Below are 14,234 nucleotides of genomic sequence, written 5' to 3'. Positions count from 1 at the left end.
CTGAGTGGACCTCATCTCTGGGGCCCGTATAATTACTGCTCTCAGCTCACTGCAGTAAATAAGAGACTGGTAACCGCAATGACAGACGCTGAGAGATACCCTGAGAAATGACATGCTACATTACTAACAACTGCATTCAAGTGAAACAACGGTGTTCATCATCTCCTCTGTGACTCACTGACTCCTGCAGAAGACATCAGACAGACACATTAAATCAGGCACTATGAATCTATACACTGATTCCCGTTTAAGCATTGCTCAATAAGGATATGATAGGCTTTAGAAACCACCTAACAGATCAACTCTATGGGAAAATGAACCATGCTCTCTTGGACAGCATTTCAATTCAGTCATTATAATCTAGTGTTTATTACTAGGCATTTCTTTCTACTATGTTGAGTGGGAACAATTAAATCCTAGATTCTGGGTTGGTAAAAGCAATGTTCAGTCCTGTTGGTGTAGCCTAACCATTTGAGCTCCTTAACCAGTGGTGGCGTTGCTCAAGTAGTTTTTCCGGTGAATATTGCAGTGGCTTGGAAGAGGCTGAAGCTGTAAACCCAGGCTTTTGTGTTCCCTCTCACTGTAAACGCTGTGGCCATGGCAATCCAGAATAGAATGTTGTCCCAGACAGGGCCGAGGCAGCCGCCATGGAGGTTAATGGGGATCGCAGGCAGATGTCCTGCCATTGTCTGCATGAATCAGCCCCTTTCAATCAGCTCACATCATTACTGTAATTGAGCCTGTAGACACCAATTCTCTTCTATTGCCAAGACAAAACACAAGACATCTGGTCATAATATCAGCTGGAATATAGGCCAGCTGAAAGGAGACAAATGAGTGCATTTAAAATGATAAGCATAATCAAGACTTTGTAGGATTCATATTACCCTCCGCAGTTGGAGCATATCGCTCTAAGACAGAATAAACACATGCAGTAGTCGTTCACAGGCCAATGCAGTCAATGACACATGGTTTTATATTCAGCATGTTTTAGACTAGTCCTGTGGGTTCTGTCTGGGTGTGATCTCTTACAGTATACTACAGTACAGCCACATTTCCAGACGGTTGTGTTATGAATGCTTGGGTCTGTGAGAAGTGCTTGCTGGGCTTGCATGCTCTGATGACATAATTAACAGCCCCGGTAAGTGGGGTAGAGCAGGGCCTTGTGCCGATGAGGGGACTGTTCATTAACGAGATGCACACTGGCAAACTTTGCAGCGGCTAATAATCCCCGGTGAAACTGAGCCTAGTCGTACCTTGCATTGACCCTGGCCCTGCCCGGGATAAGGGAGAGTTTTGTCTCCTGAAATAATTGCTCTTTTCACACGTTACAAGTGTCCTGACCCCCGTGATCGGCAGCCACTTTCCCCACCATAATTACTCCTGATCCGCTCCAAATGAGGCGACCGCATTAGGGCTGCAATAACACTGGCCTGGCTTCAAGCGCGGCGTAAGGAGTCTCAGTAGAGTGGCCTGGAACAGGGCTGCCTTTTCTCCAGGCCGCCGGTCATTTCCATCACGTCAGAGGTGCATTTCTTACACTTGAAGTCAGCATGGGCCCTTTGTGTAGGCAGGGATGCTTACAGCACGATTTGTTAGCTCCTGGTGGCCCCAACTCACTGTGGTTTGGCTGCAGAAACAATCCCAATTAACAGATAACTTCATTAGGGTGTTTTTTCCACACTTTCACCCCCTATTATTTTAAATGTATTCACATGGGGTTAATTAAAAGAAATGTATCAGAGATATGCAACAGCTTTCTAATTATATTCATTACTGCTTATTTTGAGATGAGAAACCGGCAGGGTTTCCAAGTTATTACAGAAGGCAACTTGTTCCAACACTTGGTTGTTCGCAAGCATGGTGAGATTACAGCTTTGGAAGGTGAGCTGTCGACAGCCCTCACACAAAAGAGAGCGAGAATAAAATGGAGAAACGCCCATCACTCCTAACCCTCGTTATGCAGGGTTAGCTCCAAGAATTTCTGAAGAAGAAAGATCAGGGGAACAATCTGAGGCTTGGAGAGTGAGGAGGGGGAGGTGTCTGACCTTGTATCCAGCCAATCAACTGTTAATAGGCCGGTTCTGTTGAGGGCCTGCAGTGTCAGTTTGTTTTTAGTGCTCAGTTAGGCTAGCTCTCTGAGCCTGCTGCTAACTCAACCTCTAGAAGCTACCTTGATAGGCAACCTCTTAAAAAGGTGGCAGGTAGCCTAGTGGTTAAGAATGTTGGACCAGTAACTGAAAGGTCGCTGGTTTGAATCCCCAAGCCGGCAAGGTGGAAAAATCTATCGTTCTGCCCTTGAGCAAGGCAGTTAACCCCCAACAACTGATCCCCGGGCGCTGATGACATGGCTGTTGATTAAGGCAGCCCGCTCACACCTCTCTAATTCAGAGGGGTTAAATGCGGAAGTCACATTTTGTTTGAATGCATTCAGTTGTGCAACTGACTCGGTATCCCCCTTTCCCCTATTAGCCTGCTGCTAAATCAACCTCTTTTAGCATGCTAACTCACCCTCTGTTAGGCTAGTTCTCTGAATCTGCTAACTCAATGTCTGTTAACTGAGCCTCTTTCAGGCTAGCTCTGAGCCATCTCCCTCACCACAGTTCCATTAGGGTGACTGCCAGCGAAGCTGTCAATAACCCGGATGATGAATGCATCTTCATATGTGAATTCAATTCATTTTTTCACCGATTGCATTAGCATTTGAATAAGGCGATAAATCCATCTATTCTCCAACCAGATCTTTTCAGAGTTTGATAAAGGGGACAAACGTATCTGCCACTTCATGATTCCTGGCAAAATGTAACCATTAGCACTGTCACAGATGCTTTCCGCCATCCGGCACGGAATAATGCCCAAACACATTTTAGCCCACATTAAAAATGCATTCAGGAGGCATAAATGTAGCCTCTAAAGTTTGTGTCACTCCCAAGGTCAGGAAGTGATGTATGAAATCCCCACTCCCCTGCAATTACACCACACTTATTATTTCAAAGGATATGCCAGGAGACAGGTGTGCCATTCAGGGTCCGCGGTGAGTCGAAAACTGAGGGGGGGGAAAAAACACACTGTGGTGAGCCATGTGGGGCGTTTAATGTTGAATAATGAGAATACGCCACAGGGGGCAGTTGTTTGGGGGAACAGGCCTCCAACGTCATTTAGGCAGCACTCTCTCCTACACCAGGGTTCTGTCTCCTTATGGGGTCAATAATGCGGCAGGTTGGATGCACGACAGGAGAGTAGTGCCTCAAAGGCCCCGGGATTGTAAGGGGAACCAAGCCAGGGTGGTCGCCATTGACAGTCCACACACTGATGATAGGGTTTGCATTAGGCAGGGCCCTTGACCTACTGCAGTGGTGTGTTCGCAGGCTACGAATACTGTAGGAGTTATTGATATTAGTTTCTCCAGATGTCTTTATAATAGCCAATGTTGTTTCATCACAGTCGACGTCTTAGATGTGTTACGCCTGCCATTCTGGTCTTTATTCTTCAATGCCATTTTTAAAACCCTAGCACAACTCTTGAGTTAAATTAAATGGCTACTCCATTATTGGGTTGTCTAGTCCAGGGGAATCTGTAACATGTTGGTGTTACGGGGACAGAAAAACCTTGCCTGCAAGAGAGGATGGGTGTGTGCGCGAGCATGCCTGTGTGCATCCGTTATGTCTGTGCATATGTGTGTATCCGTGTATGTGTGTACGGGAATAGATGCAGGGGGTTATGTTCCACACTCAGTTACCAATTTCAATTAAAACCGACCACAATAGTAAGTGTGCATGGATCTCAGCTGCCACTCGCATCTAATGGATCAAACTGTGGTTGTGTAGGCAAACTCATTGTCAGCAATGATTAAATCCTCAACTTCAATACCCGCTGCCCAATCTCCCCGCTTTCAGGAGGGGAAAATAAACCTGCAATCACAGCCTTTAATTAGTTATTCAACATTTGATTTATTGAAGGTCAACCAATCGGAGATTGTTGGTTCTCAGCAAGCACTCTATGCTGTTTGCTATTTGTCTCTGTTGTGTTTTAAGTAGCATTGCCCTCCGTTTCTATGTAGACTGGTGTACTGTAGAGTTTATGTCTCTGAAGTGCTTGACCTGAATATATTTGTGACATATTGTTTTGGCCAACAATAGTCACTTACAGGCGTTACATTTAAAATGATTAATATCAGACTTTATTTGAGAGTACTTGAAAGTGAAAAAGCTTTAGTTGCCTGAACAGAAAATAAAAGGATATCTGCCTTTAAGATCTTAAGTACTTCTGTTGGAAGTGGTTGTTCTTTAGCCTGTCCTCTACTCACTGCATGCCTCCTCCTTATCCTTCAGAATTTACCTAAAATGTGAGGCAGCCAAAAGTGCTGAGCATCTTTCATTATGGAAATGGTATCAGTACAGCAACACCTTTAAAGGAGCACGTCTGAAGGGTTACCGTTTTCAGAAGCTAAAATGTCCCAAAACATTAAAGCACCTCCCTCATCAGAATGGCAAATTGAACTCACATCCTCTACTGAGAAGCAGTACCTGAGCCATAATTGAGTCACCACACACACACAACCCAGGGTTCAATAATCCCTAGCAGCTTCCAAAGAAAACTGAGATCTCCCTGGAAGAGAGAAATACAGTTGAGTTAATGAAAGCCGCCAAAGGCCTCCGCCCCTACTGAGCAACACACACGCCAAGTAAACAACATGAACCAATACGTATCATGGGACTATTTCAGGAGGGATTATACAAGGTCTTGCAGTTAATAGGCATAACGGCAGATCAATTTGTTTCAAAATGGAAACGTGCAGGCACAAACAGACTGGTACAATTATGCCGCAGTATTCAATTCCCACATGAATTATTCTTCACAGCAATCACTAGCTCATTTAAACATTCAACAAAACAGCATTCCTTTTGTATGTCTATATATCTTTCAAATCCTATTTTGAATCCTTTTCACTGCATTGTGAACTAACAACCTGTTACTGTAAAGTCCAAGGAGAGAGAGTGGTTGTTGCAGTGACAAGACATCATTTACCAGTAAACTTAACACACAAAACCAATGTATTGGTAACATATCACAAGCTTCACAATCAAACTCTTTTAGAGCCAAATTTAAACGTAGAGAACAAGATCATATCGGCGCTGTCTTTCAAAGTTAAATAGTGCCTGAAATGAACACTGCAGAATGACCAAGTGAAACCAGAGAGAGGATGGGAAGGGAGAAGAGGCAAATAGGTCAATAAATACATGTGAGAAGAGCTGTAATGTCATGGAGAAGAGTGTAACAACCGGCTTTAGCATGGCAAAGAGATGTGGGTTTTCGTAATGAAGTATGTATGCGTCTCAATGACCGTGTGTATCTGTGCAAGAGCAGTCCACCTCAGACAAGGCATCTCAGCCTTGCAGTGAGTGAGTGATTCCTGCTATAACCAGACGAGTCAGGAGAATAGTTTATACTTTTAAGACCAGAGAAAGTCAATTAAAAGCCACCAACTGTAAAATCATCAATATGGAACTGTATAGCCTCTCAGTAGAGCATACACAGTATGTACTATTAGGCTCCTGCTGCAGGGCTACTTGAGACACCATCACAGAGATTTCAAAAGACCACAATGTGAAGCAGAAGAACACTACTTGTGTATGAATCAAAGGTCAGTAAGCATGTATGACTGGGGCATTACCTCTGTCTGAACACTGAGCGTGTCTGCATTACCTCCGTCTTAGAATTAGAATTAGGATTTACATTTCCTAGAATGGACAGTAACATTATGATTTTTTATTTCACCTTTATTTAACCAGGTAGGCCAGTTGAGAACAAGTTCTCATTTACAACTGCAACCTGGCTACGATAGAGCAAAGCGACACAAACAATACAGAGTTACACATGGGATAAACAAACGTACAGTCAATAACACAATATAAAAGTCTACATACAGTGTGTGCAAATGTAGTAAGAATGGGATAAAGGTCAAACATTTTGGTAAGGGAATTGGTCAACCATGGTTTGCCAGCGCTGTGATAAGATGGTGTAAAATAATGAATTTGAAGAATTTATCTGCACTGTATGTTTGTTAGCTAGCATGCCAGCCAGTTTTAGAGGAATGATTCCTTACATTTCTCAAATTAACGGCCATTATGCCAACATTCCATTCAAACAATGCAGTCCATCCACAGCCATACACTGGTTGAAATCAGTTGATGATGAGACTTAGACAAGATGTAAATGCAACAAGTACTGATATTGTATCATATAATAACCTTCACAGCTATCCAGGAAAACTAAAAAGAGACATTTATGGTCTGTTTACATTTACGCTTGTGTGCAAAACATTAGGAACACATGCTTTTTCCATGAAGGCCATCAGACTGTTAAACAGCCACCACTAACATTGAGTGGCTGCTGCCAACATACTGACTCAACTCCAGCTCACTATTATAATGGAAATTGATAAAAAATTATCACTAGCCACTTTAAACAATGCCACTTAATATAATGTATATGTATATAGTGTACTCTATATCATCTACTGCATCTTGCCATCTTTATGTAATACATGTATCACTAGCCACTTTAAACTATGCACTTTTATGTTTACATACCCTACATTACTCATCTCATATGTATATACTGTACTCGATACCATCTACTGCATCTTGTCTATGCCGTTCTGTACCATCATTTATTCATATATCTTCATGTACATATTCTTTATCACTTTACACTTGTGTGTATAAGGTAGTAGTTGTGGAATTGTTAGGTTAGATTACTCGTTGGTTATCGCTGCATTGTCGGAACTAGAAGCACAAGCATTTCGCTACACTCGCATTAACATCTGCTAACCATGTGTATGTGACAAATAAAATTTGATTTGATTTTGAAAGACTGACCAGGTGAAAGTTATGATCCCTTATTGATGTCACTTGTTAAATCCACTTCAAATCAGTGTAGATGAAGGGGAGGAGACAGATTAAAGAAGGATTTTTAAGACAATTGAGACATGGATTGTGTATGTGTGCCATTCAGGGGTGACAGGGCAAGAAAAGATTTAAGTGCCTTTGGTAGGTGCCAGGCGCACCAGTTTGTGTGTCAAGAACCGCAACGCTGCCAGGTTTTTTTTACCGCTCAACAGTTTCCTGTGTGTATCAAGAATATCCACCACCCAGAGGATATCCAGCCAACTTGACACAACTGTGGGAAGCATTGAGTCATAGGCCAGCATCCCAGTGGAATGCTTTCACACCTTGTAGAGTCCATGCCCTGACAAACTGAGGCTGTTCTGAGGGCAAAAGGACATGCAATGCAATACTAGGAAGGTGTTCCTAATGTTTTGTACACTGTATTTTAGATGTTATTTATACAGAAATGTGTATTAAAACCAATATAAACTTCGTAATTATGACAATAATTCCATTACACAACTTCTGATACATCACAGCTTACTTTAATTTTCCTGCATAAGTAAAATCTGGATTATGCGTCTGCTGGCATTCTTTCCAATTAGACTGGTTTGGATTTCTCCCAGATCAATATGGCTGCCATTTTCACCTGGTTTTGGAACTTTGGGGGTTTATGACATCGAGATCCTATTAAATGACTAGAAGGGCTATGTCTGAATGCTGAGCATGTCTGCATTCATCTCAAGACTCAAGGTGAGAAATAAGGTTGTTTTGAGATGTCATAAAAGTTGGTCTAAAATAATCATTCATCTAAAAAGGTTTTCTGTGTAACGTTGGAGTGATGGATTAGGCATCCTTGGAGCTTTAGAGAATTCCGTGTTCACCGACATCGTTTTGCACCCCCCTCTACCACGCACTATTTTGAATTAAACAGAGGTGGATGTTGTGAAGTGCAGGTTGAGAAGAATTTCTAACGACAACAGAAACATAGACATTGTCACTCTTTCTTCCATGATGCATAGGGAAAATGGATCTTAGTTGTGAGAAGTTGTAATAACATGAGAGCATGTGGCCTTTGGATATGATAAAAGGATGCTCGAAGAGCTCAGGAGTGCATCATTGAGTTAGTGTGCCTCTCTGATGAGAGCAGCCATTTGCACCAGAGGAAGGTGGGTACACTAGTATCTTGCTTACATGTGTCTTTCAGTCCCCATTCAGCCCTTTGAGCTCCACTGAAATTATGGGAAAGGACATGCATCTTCTGCAGTCACTGATGTGAAACAAGTCTGATAGGGATCTGGTTTGGGGTGGGAGACATCATTGGGTCTGGTGAGAACTGTGTGTATGCAAGATCATAGTAGATCACACTGAATCAAGCACTCACTGTTTAAAATGGTGAAATTAAATTTACTGACATCAAATTCAGTATGTTGGAAGTTAATATTTTTGTTGAAGTGTCCTGTTGCATATTGAACAGATAGAGAGAACAGTTATGGCAGTATAGGAGTGTATGCATAGAGCATTGAGGGCACAAGTAGTGAGTGAGAGGTGTGAATGTGTGGTATGTTTTCCATGCCTACGTCACATTGGAGTTCATACATTGTAATTGAGTTATAACTGTTGTATGAATGATATCCCTTTGTAAACTGTACATGGCCTGTTTGTCCATATGAGACATTGCAAAACATGTCTTCTTTAGTGATAATAACAAATCATTCAGGTTTACAATAGTAGAATGGCAAGACATATTTGACCAAGCAAGGTTTATCAGACAGTTGTCCACTGATACGTCAGTGATATCCCCACTGGACTGAGAAGGTATTCAAGTGAAAGAGAAGAGATGTGTTCCAATAAGGAAGCAGGTGGCATGATAAACCATCTTAATAACTAGATGTGACCACACAATATGAAATGTTGAAATAACTTGTAACATTGTTCAGAGCCCAGGGCAAAGGATACCAATGCAATTTCAATATTTGAAATTGGCAAGTATAATTTAGAGTAAGAACAAGCCAATAAGCTGAAGAAATAGCAAATACAAGAGAGAAAATTACATTCCTGCAGAGAAAAAGTGAAACGACTTAAGAAATGTATGAAAGTAATCTCCAACTGGAAATTAGAAATCAAACCGCAGAAAGGGAATAACAGAAAATAACTGTCCACTTTCTAAATCAATATGACATAGCTACAAGACAGAATTACCATGGTAACTCCGGTAAAGAATGAAGCAATTCTTATTATTTCGAAATAAAAATCAGTGCCTGAAGCCCAAGTTTTATTACAGTAGCCGACAGATCACGTCTCTGTATTCATTTGAAACATTGCTTTATGAATGTACACATTTCATTGGACAGGCTTCTCACGGGGTCGTAAATTAAAGTGCAAAGGTAACCAAGAATTTATCATCAGGTTTTAGGATTGGAGGTTCTCTTCAGCCCAGGTTCTTAGAAAGCCCAGTGGTGCGAATGATCAGCCAAAGACATGTCGACAATGAGGACCCAATTATTTCTGCTGCGGCTGATAGTTCCTAATACCTTGAAGGAAATAAATGGCTGAATTGCTTTTTTCCACTAGAATTAGAAGTCAATTGGAAACTTTATATTAGAGGGCAAAAATAAAATGTTCACCTGGAATATTTGGGGAAGGTTCATTTCTAGAGACATCCATATTAAGTCATTTCAGGATGTGGTGCTTCCACACTGCACATCTTCAGAATACCAGATGTACTATATTTTCAGACTGGGTTAATCTGTAAATACAGTTTTATGGAGAGGGGGGGTATAGTTAGCTAGGAATAGAATGGTCTGAGGTGGACAGAAAGCCTAGTTGATATTCATGACCCACTTGGTATAGCACTACATGTTAGTGATACGAGCAGGTGGTTCCTGTCCACCATCACTGTTTTCACATTTAATGCCAACACACACAGCTTATACATGGGGAAATGGTAAAGACCTTTAATCCAATCAATTCCATTACAACTCCAAGTAACCAGTTATTACACTGGAGCTGGAAGTCAATGTGAAGTTGAGCCTTGTAGTAGGTCAAAACATGAATGTAAAATGTGTGTGTGTTTAAAAATAGGGGGAGAGGGAATTGATTTGTATCCTACTTTCTCAAAAGAGATTTGAAAAGTTGGAAACAAGATTAGCTTTTCTCTAGAAGAGAGAGAGCTGTCTGGTTATTTCCCTAGATCGTTGTGCGGCATCAGACCTCCTAGAGACTTCACGCATATTCACAAGTTCAGCACTGTTAAAGCCAAAGTGTTTCAATAAAACTTAGGCTGTCAGACTCAACATCGCTCTTCTTTTTTCCCTAAGAAAAAATGCCCTCATGAGAAGAAGTTTCCAACTTATGTGATTCAAGGCAGAAAACAAGATCTTAAAGCTGCATGGTGGTCTTATCACATTACTGTAGGCTAATATATGCAGAATTTAAGAAGTATGCTGAACTGCCAAGTAGCCCACACACACACACAGTAGGCTAAATGGCTGTATGCTTAGTATTGACACTGTAAAATGCAGGCAATGTCGCTGAGCCAATGGATCACTAACAGCCTGCTCTAGCTATTGGAAAGCACAGATCCAAGCAGCTCTTTCTCTCCCCATCCCTGCCAAAATGCCAGCGCAGTTTGTCGGCCCCAGCAAGCAAAGGGTGAAGCTTTTAGGCAATGAGCAGCAGGTGATCTCAGCTTTTCTGCAAGTCCTAATGCTCCTAAAAGCCACTCTCCCTGGTTCTGTAATTGGGCATCAGTAGTTAATGTAGTATTGACTGCATTACATGCTCCTGTGCATCCTTTCCCACTAATGCCATTTGCATCACCTTGTACATTTACCATATTGCTTAGCCAATAGTTGTTAAAAGCATCTGAATCATATTGGGAACTTTTAGTAAGACAGACATCTAAAGGAGACAATTTACAGTTGAGTTAATCTGGGTACATTAGCACAACATGGATTCAGCTAGACAGACCAATTTATGTTTCTACTGCAATCCCTTTATTGGTTTTTAGATGGGTAAGTGAAAGGATGCTCGGCTAAGAGATATGAAATATCAATTTTCAAACATAAATAATGGTTCACAATTGCAAGCCATTACTTTTGGGGGGAAAGCCTCTGGCTAAAACCAAATGTGTGATGACAGTATTCTTTGAAATATGACAAGAATAACCTATTTTAGGTCCTAGAAGGCTGTGAGAGAAGGTATTAAGTAGCCTACCTATTAAGAATACAGACCTCACCATAGATCAGCTACACAAGTGATAGAAAAAACTACTTTGGATAGCACTTCTACACAAACTGATAACAGAAGTTAGGTGATCCAGTTTCACAACAGTTTCTTCCAAGTTTGAGGTTTTTGGTTAGCTTTATCTTTTTGTATGCATTGTATGAAATATGCTACTAAATATCACCTTACACACAAAATAGGACGCCAAGAGACAGGTTTGCTCTAAAGTAAAAAATGTATGGGATTACTTGCTCATTAACCTACATAGCCTATTTCAAAATAGACAGATATTGCATTAGGAAAGGAAACTGCCATCCCTATTGCATGGTACTATCCAAAATTTGCAATCAAGTTAAAAGCACTCGAATTGCATCTCCCATCCTGTGCTGATGTCAAAGAGCTGCTTCGGTAACTTCAGAGGATGCGAGGACCACTTTAGGCAGAGGGAAAGTGGTACCATGTTTTACAGCCGCGTTGTGTTGCTAAGGTTGCAATGCCCATCATGTGAACAGTCATCACATAAAGCTCCAAATTGCAGAAGACATGTAGTCTTTGAGAAATAAAATAGGCGTATGTGTATCTATGTGAGTGCTGAGAACTTAAAATGGATATTGAAGTAAAATAGCAAGGTTCTTCACGACAAAAAAACGCTAATAATTATCACCGGGTATCCAAATAAGTCTACTAGACAGACGTGTCTTTCGTAGACGGGGAATGTGGGTTAACTTATATCCTGAGGTAGGCTAGGTTATCTACCTAGTACAAAAACAAACACTGTTCCAATGTGACATCCAGCTGAAATAACGTTACCCATCGTCGGGGGTGTTACTCACTCTCTTCCTTGTCCAACACCATCGTTCTGAGGAACGAGAAGTCCGGCTCCAGACGATCCGTTCTCGGCTCCAGCAGGCTTCACCAGTCGGTGTACACAAGGCTTCTCTTAGAAATGAGCTTTGAAACAGCGACCGAATCGTCTTTATGTGTTCAGCAAGCTGAAAATTCACGAACGCTTGGCTTGTATCTGCGTTAGTAACGGAAACCTTTGTAACATGAACGCGGGTTTGAATGTTATTCTAGGCAATTGATAATATAATGTATCGTGAAAGAAAGTGCCCGGGCTCAGTTTGTTCTTGCTAAACACAGAAAATTGCCTCTCCGGACTAAACTGCAATTTACACCCGTAAAACAATGTTGGTTGGTCTTCGTAAATTCCATACGCAAATAAAGAATGGAAAGCAGTAAAATCTACTGAATCTAACTGTACTCGTATCAAACGCTTAGACTAGACGACAGAGCCCTCCGCGCTGTGAAATTCTCTCCCCGTTCTCATTTGCTCCGAAACTGTAACTATATTCAAGAAATCCAATTCCAGACCTGACAACTGCTAAAAGCATACTCACACTGCCTTTCTCTCCAATTTATGTGCTGCGCCCGCTCCTGCTACGGATAAAGTGCACGCAGTTCCCAGAGACCCTCAGATTCCCCTGTTAATTAAATCAATTCATTATGCTCAGATCTGATTAGCAGCCCTTCCCCCCTCTTTGAATCAATTATTCAATACACAAACATAATTGCTTGTGCCAGAGGTGTCTAAGTATTAGCTTATTTAACTCCAAGGACACTAATTACCCCTAGGGCAAGGGAACTTTTCTCATTAATTCTGACAAAACACAAAAGCACAGCTAAGGGAAAGTGTGCGTGCGTGTGTCCCGGTGTGTGTGGTGTGCGCGCTCGGGTGTGAGTGGTCTGTCTGTGAGTGCGTGTGCACGCGTCAGTGTGTGAGTGAGGGCGCCAGCGTGCGTGTGCCTGTGTATGTCCGTGCTTGCGTGCGCGTGTTTGTGAGTGTGTTTGAGAGAGACAGAGAGAGAACAGGAAAGAGCAAGAGAGAGACAGAGACAAACATACAGTTTTACTATGCAAGATTTTTAATATTGCGCACTACACGTGCATATTATTTATTGCTTCCCCTCTCCATTATTTTCAGGATAGAATAGAAAACGCATATCTTATTGTATTTATCTGGATATTTCTGGGAATATAACGGCGTGATTAGTGTGTGGTCCAGACCCACTTATCATACATAGATAAACAGTCATTTTATAAGAGACAGCACAACAGATGGGCTGCGTTTTGATAAGTGGGTAGATAGGAGGTTCAGGTTCGAATCTGCTAATTTAATTGTTGGCTGTTATTGCCAAAAAGAAAGTGTTGCTACTGCTTAATGGTGGAACCTCAAATAGCAGTACTTTCACTTGCATTGCGGACACTGGTAACCAATTAAGGGGGCGATCCAACCAAGATTATCCATTTAGAGTGGAGTATGCTAAAACAATACTGAATTGTCAGCAGGCTTTAACTGCCTGCGGTTTATGCTCAATCTGCCTTTACTCTTTGTTTTATTACAATGTAATTCATTACTGATGGGAAATTCTATATCCATTATAGCTTGACCACCTGCAGTATCTGATCTAATTTTGGGATGCCTACAGTACCTTCTATCCTTATAGGTGAAATAGAAGTGATTTACAGTGAAAATGACGTGGTAAAGCACTTTGAATGTGATAACATTGTGGATGGCTTGTGGTGTGTACCTTTACTGGAAGCCCATAGCTATATTTAAATTACATTGTGTGGAAATGATCCTGTAAAGTGTGTGTTTGAGATGGATTGTGTTTCATCAACTTCACTCACATAATCATGTATTACAGATATTACATGGCTCTTGTGAATTCTACAGTGGTTTTCCTCCACAGAGCGCTGGATTGTAGTGAACACGGGGAGATATTGCATTGCCCCTGAAATCAATGGCCTGATCCCTCTCTCACTGGCTCCCTGGTTGACATGCTTGACTTTTCATCTTCGCAGTCATATAGATTGATGACTTATGACCAAAAATGTATGTTTGCTGACCTCTAGCAAAAGTGAATGACACATAATTAATCCAATCACACAAAAAAGGGAACGAAAAGGAAAAACATGGTTCAATGTCATCAGCGTTTGACTTCAAATAACCATTTGACATTTGAATGTGGAAACACTTCACTATAAAAATAACATTCAGAAAGACAGAGAAAGAAGAATGTTATTAGTCTGTATGTGTGTGTGACAGAGAGAGAT

At 41.4% G+C, this 14,234-nt stretch overlaps 1 protein-coding gene across 2 annotated transcripts in view; it reads right to left on the bottom strand.

The window, feature by feature from the left end:
• Window positions 1-12,819, bottom strand: part of LOC129834590 (rhombotin-1) — a 31,773-nt gene extending 18,954 nt beyond the window's left edge. The window contains exon 1 of one of the 2 annotated variants that reach the window (XM_055899714.1): window positions 12,518-12,819. Coding sequence is in view for 1 of the 2 variants with exons in the window: in XM_055899713.1 (XP_055755688.1) it covers window positions 11,951-11,972 (22 nt within the window). In the remaining variant the exon portion in view is untranslated. Of the gene's footprint in view, window positions 1-11,950 lie in introns of both variants that reach the window. The other variant, XM_055899713.1, reaches the window with a different exon arrangement.
• Between the last annotated feature and the right edge of the window lie 1,415 nt (window positions 12,820-14,234).

This window comes from Salvelinus fontinalis, chromosome 35 (assembly GCF_029448725.1).
Source record: "Salvelinus fontinalis isolate EN_2023a chromosome 35, ASM2944872v1, whole genome shotgun sequence".
Classification (NCBI taxonomy): Eukaryota; Metazoa; Chordata; class Actinopteri; order Salmoniformes; family Salmonidae; genus Salvelinus; species Salvelinus fontinalis.
Note: the sequence above shows the minus strand (reverse complement) of the source record. Positions and strands in the feature narration are given on the sequence as shown.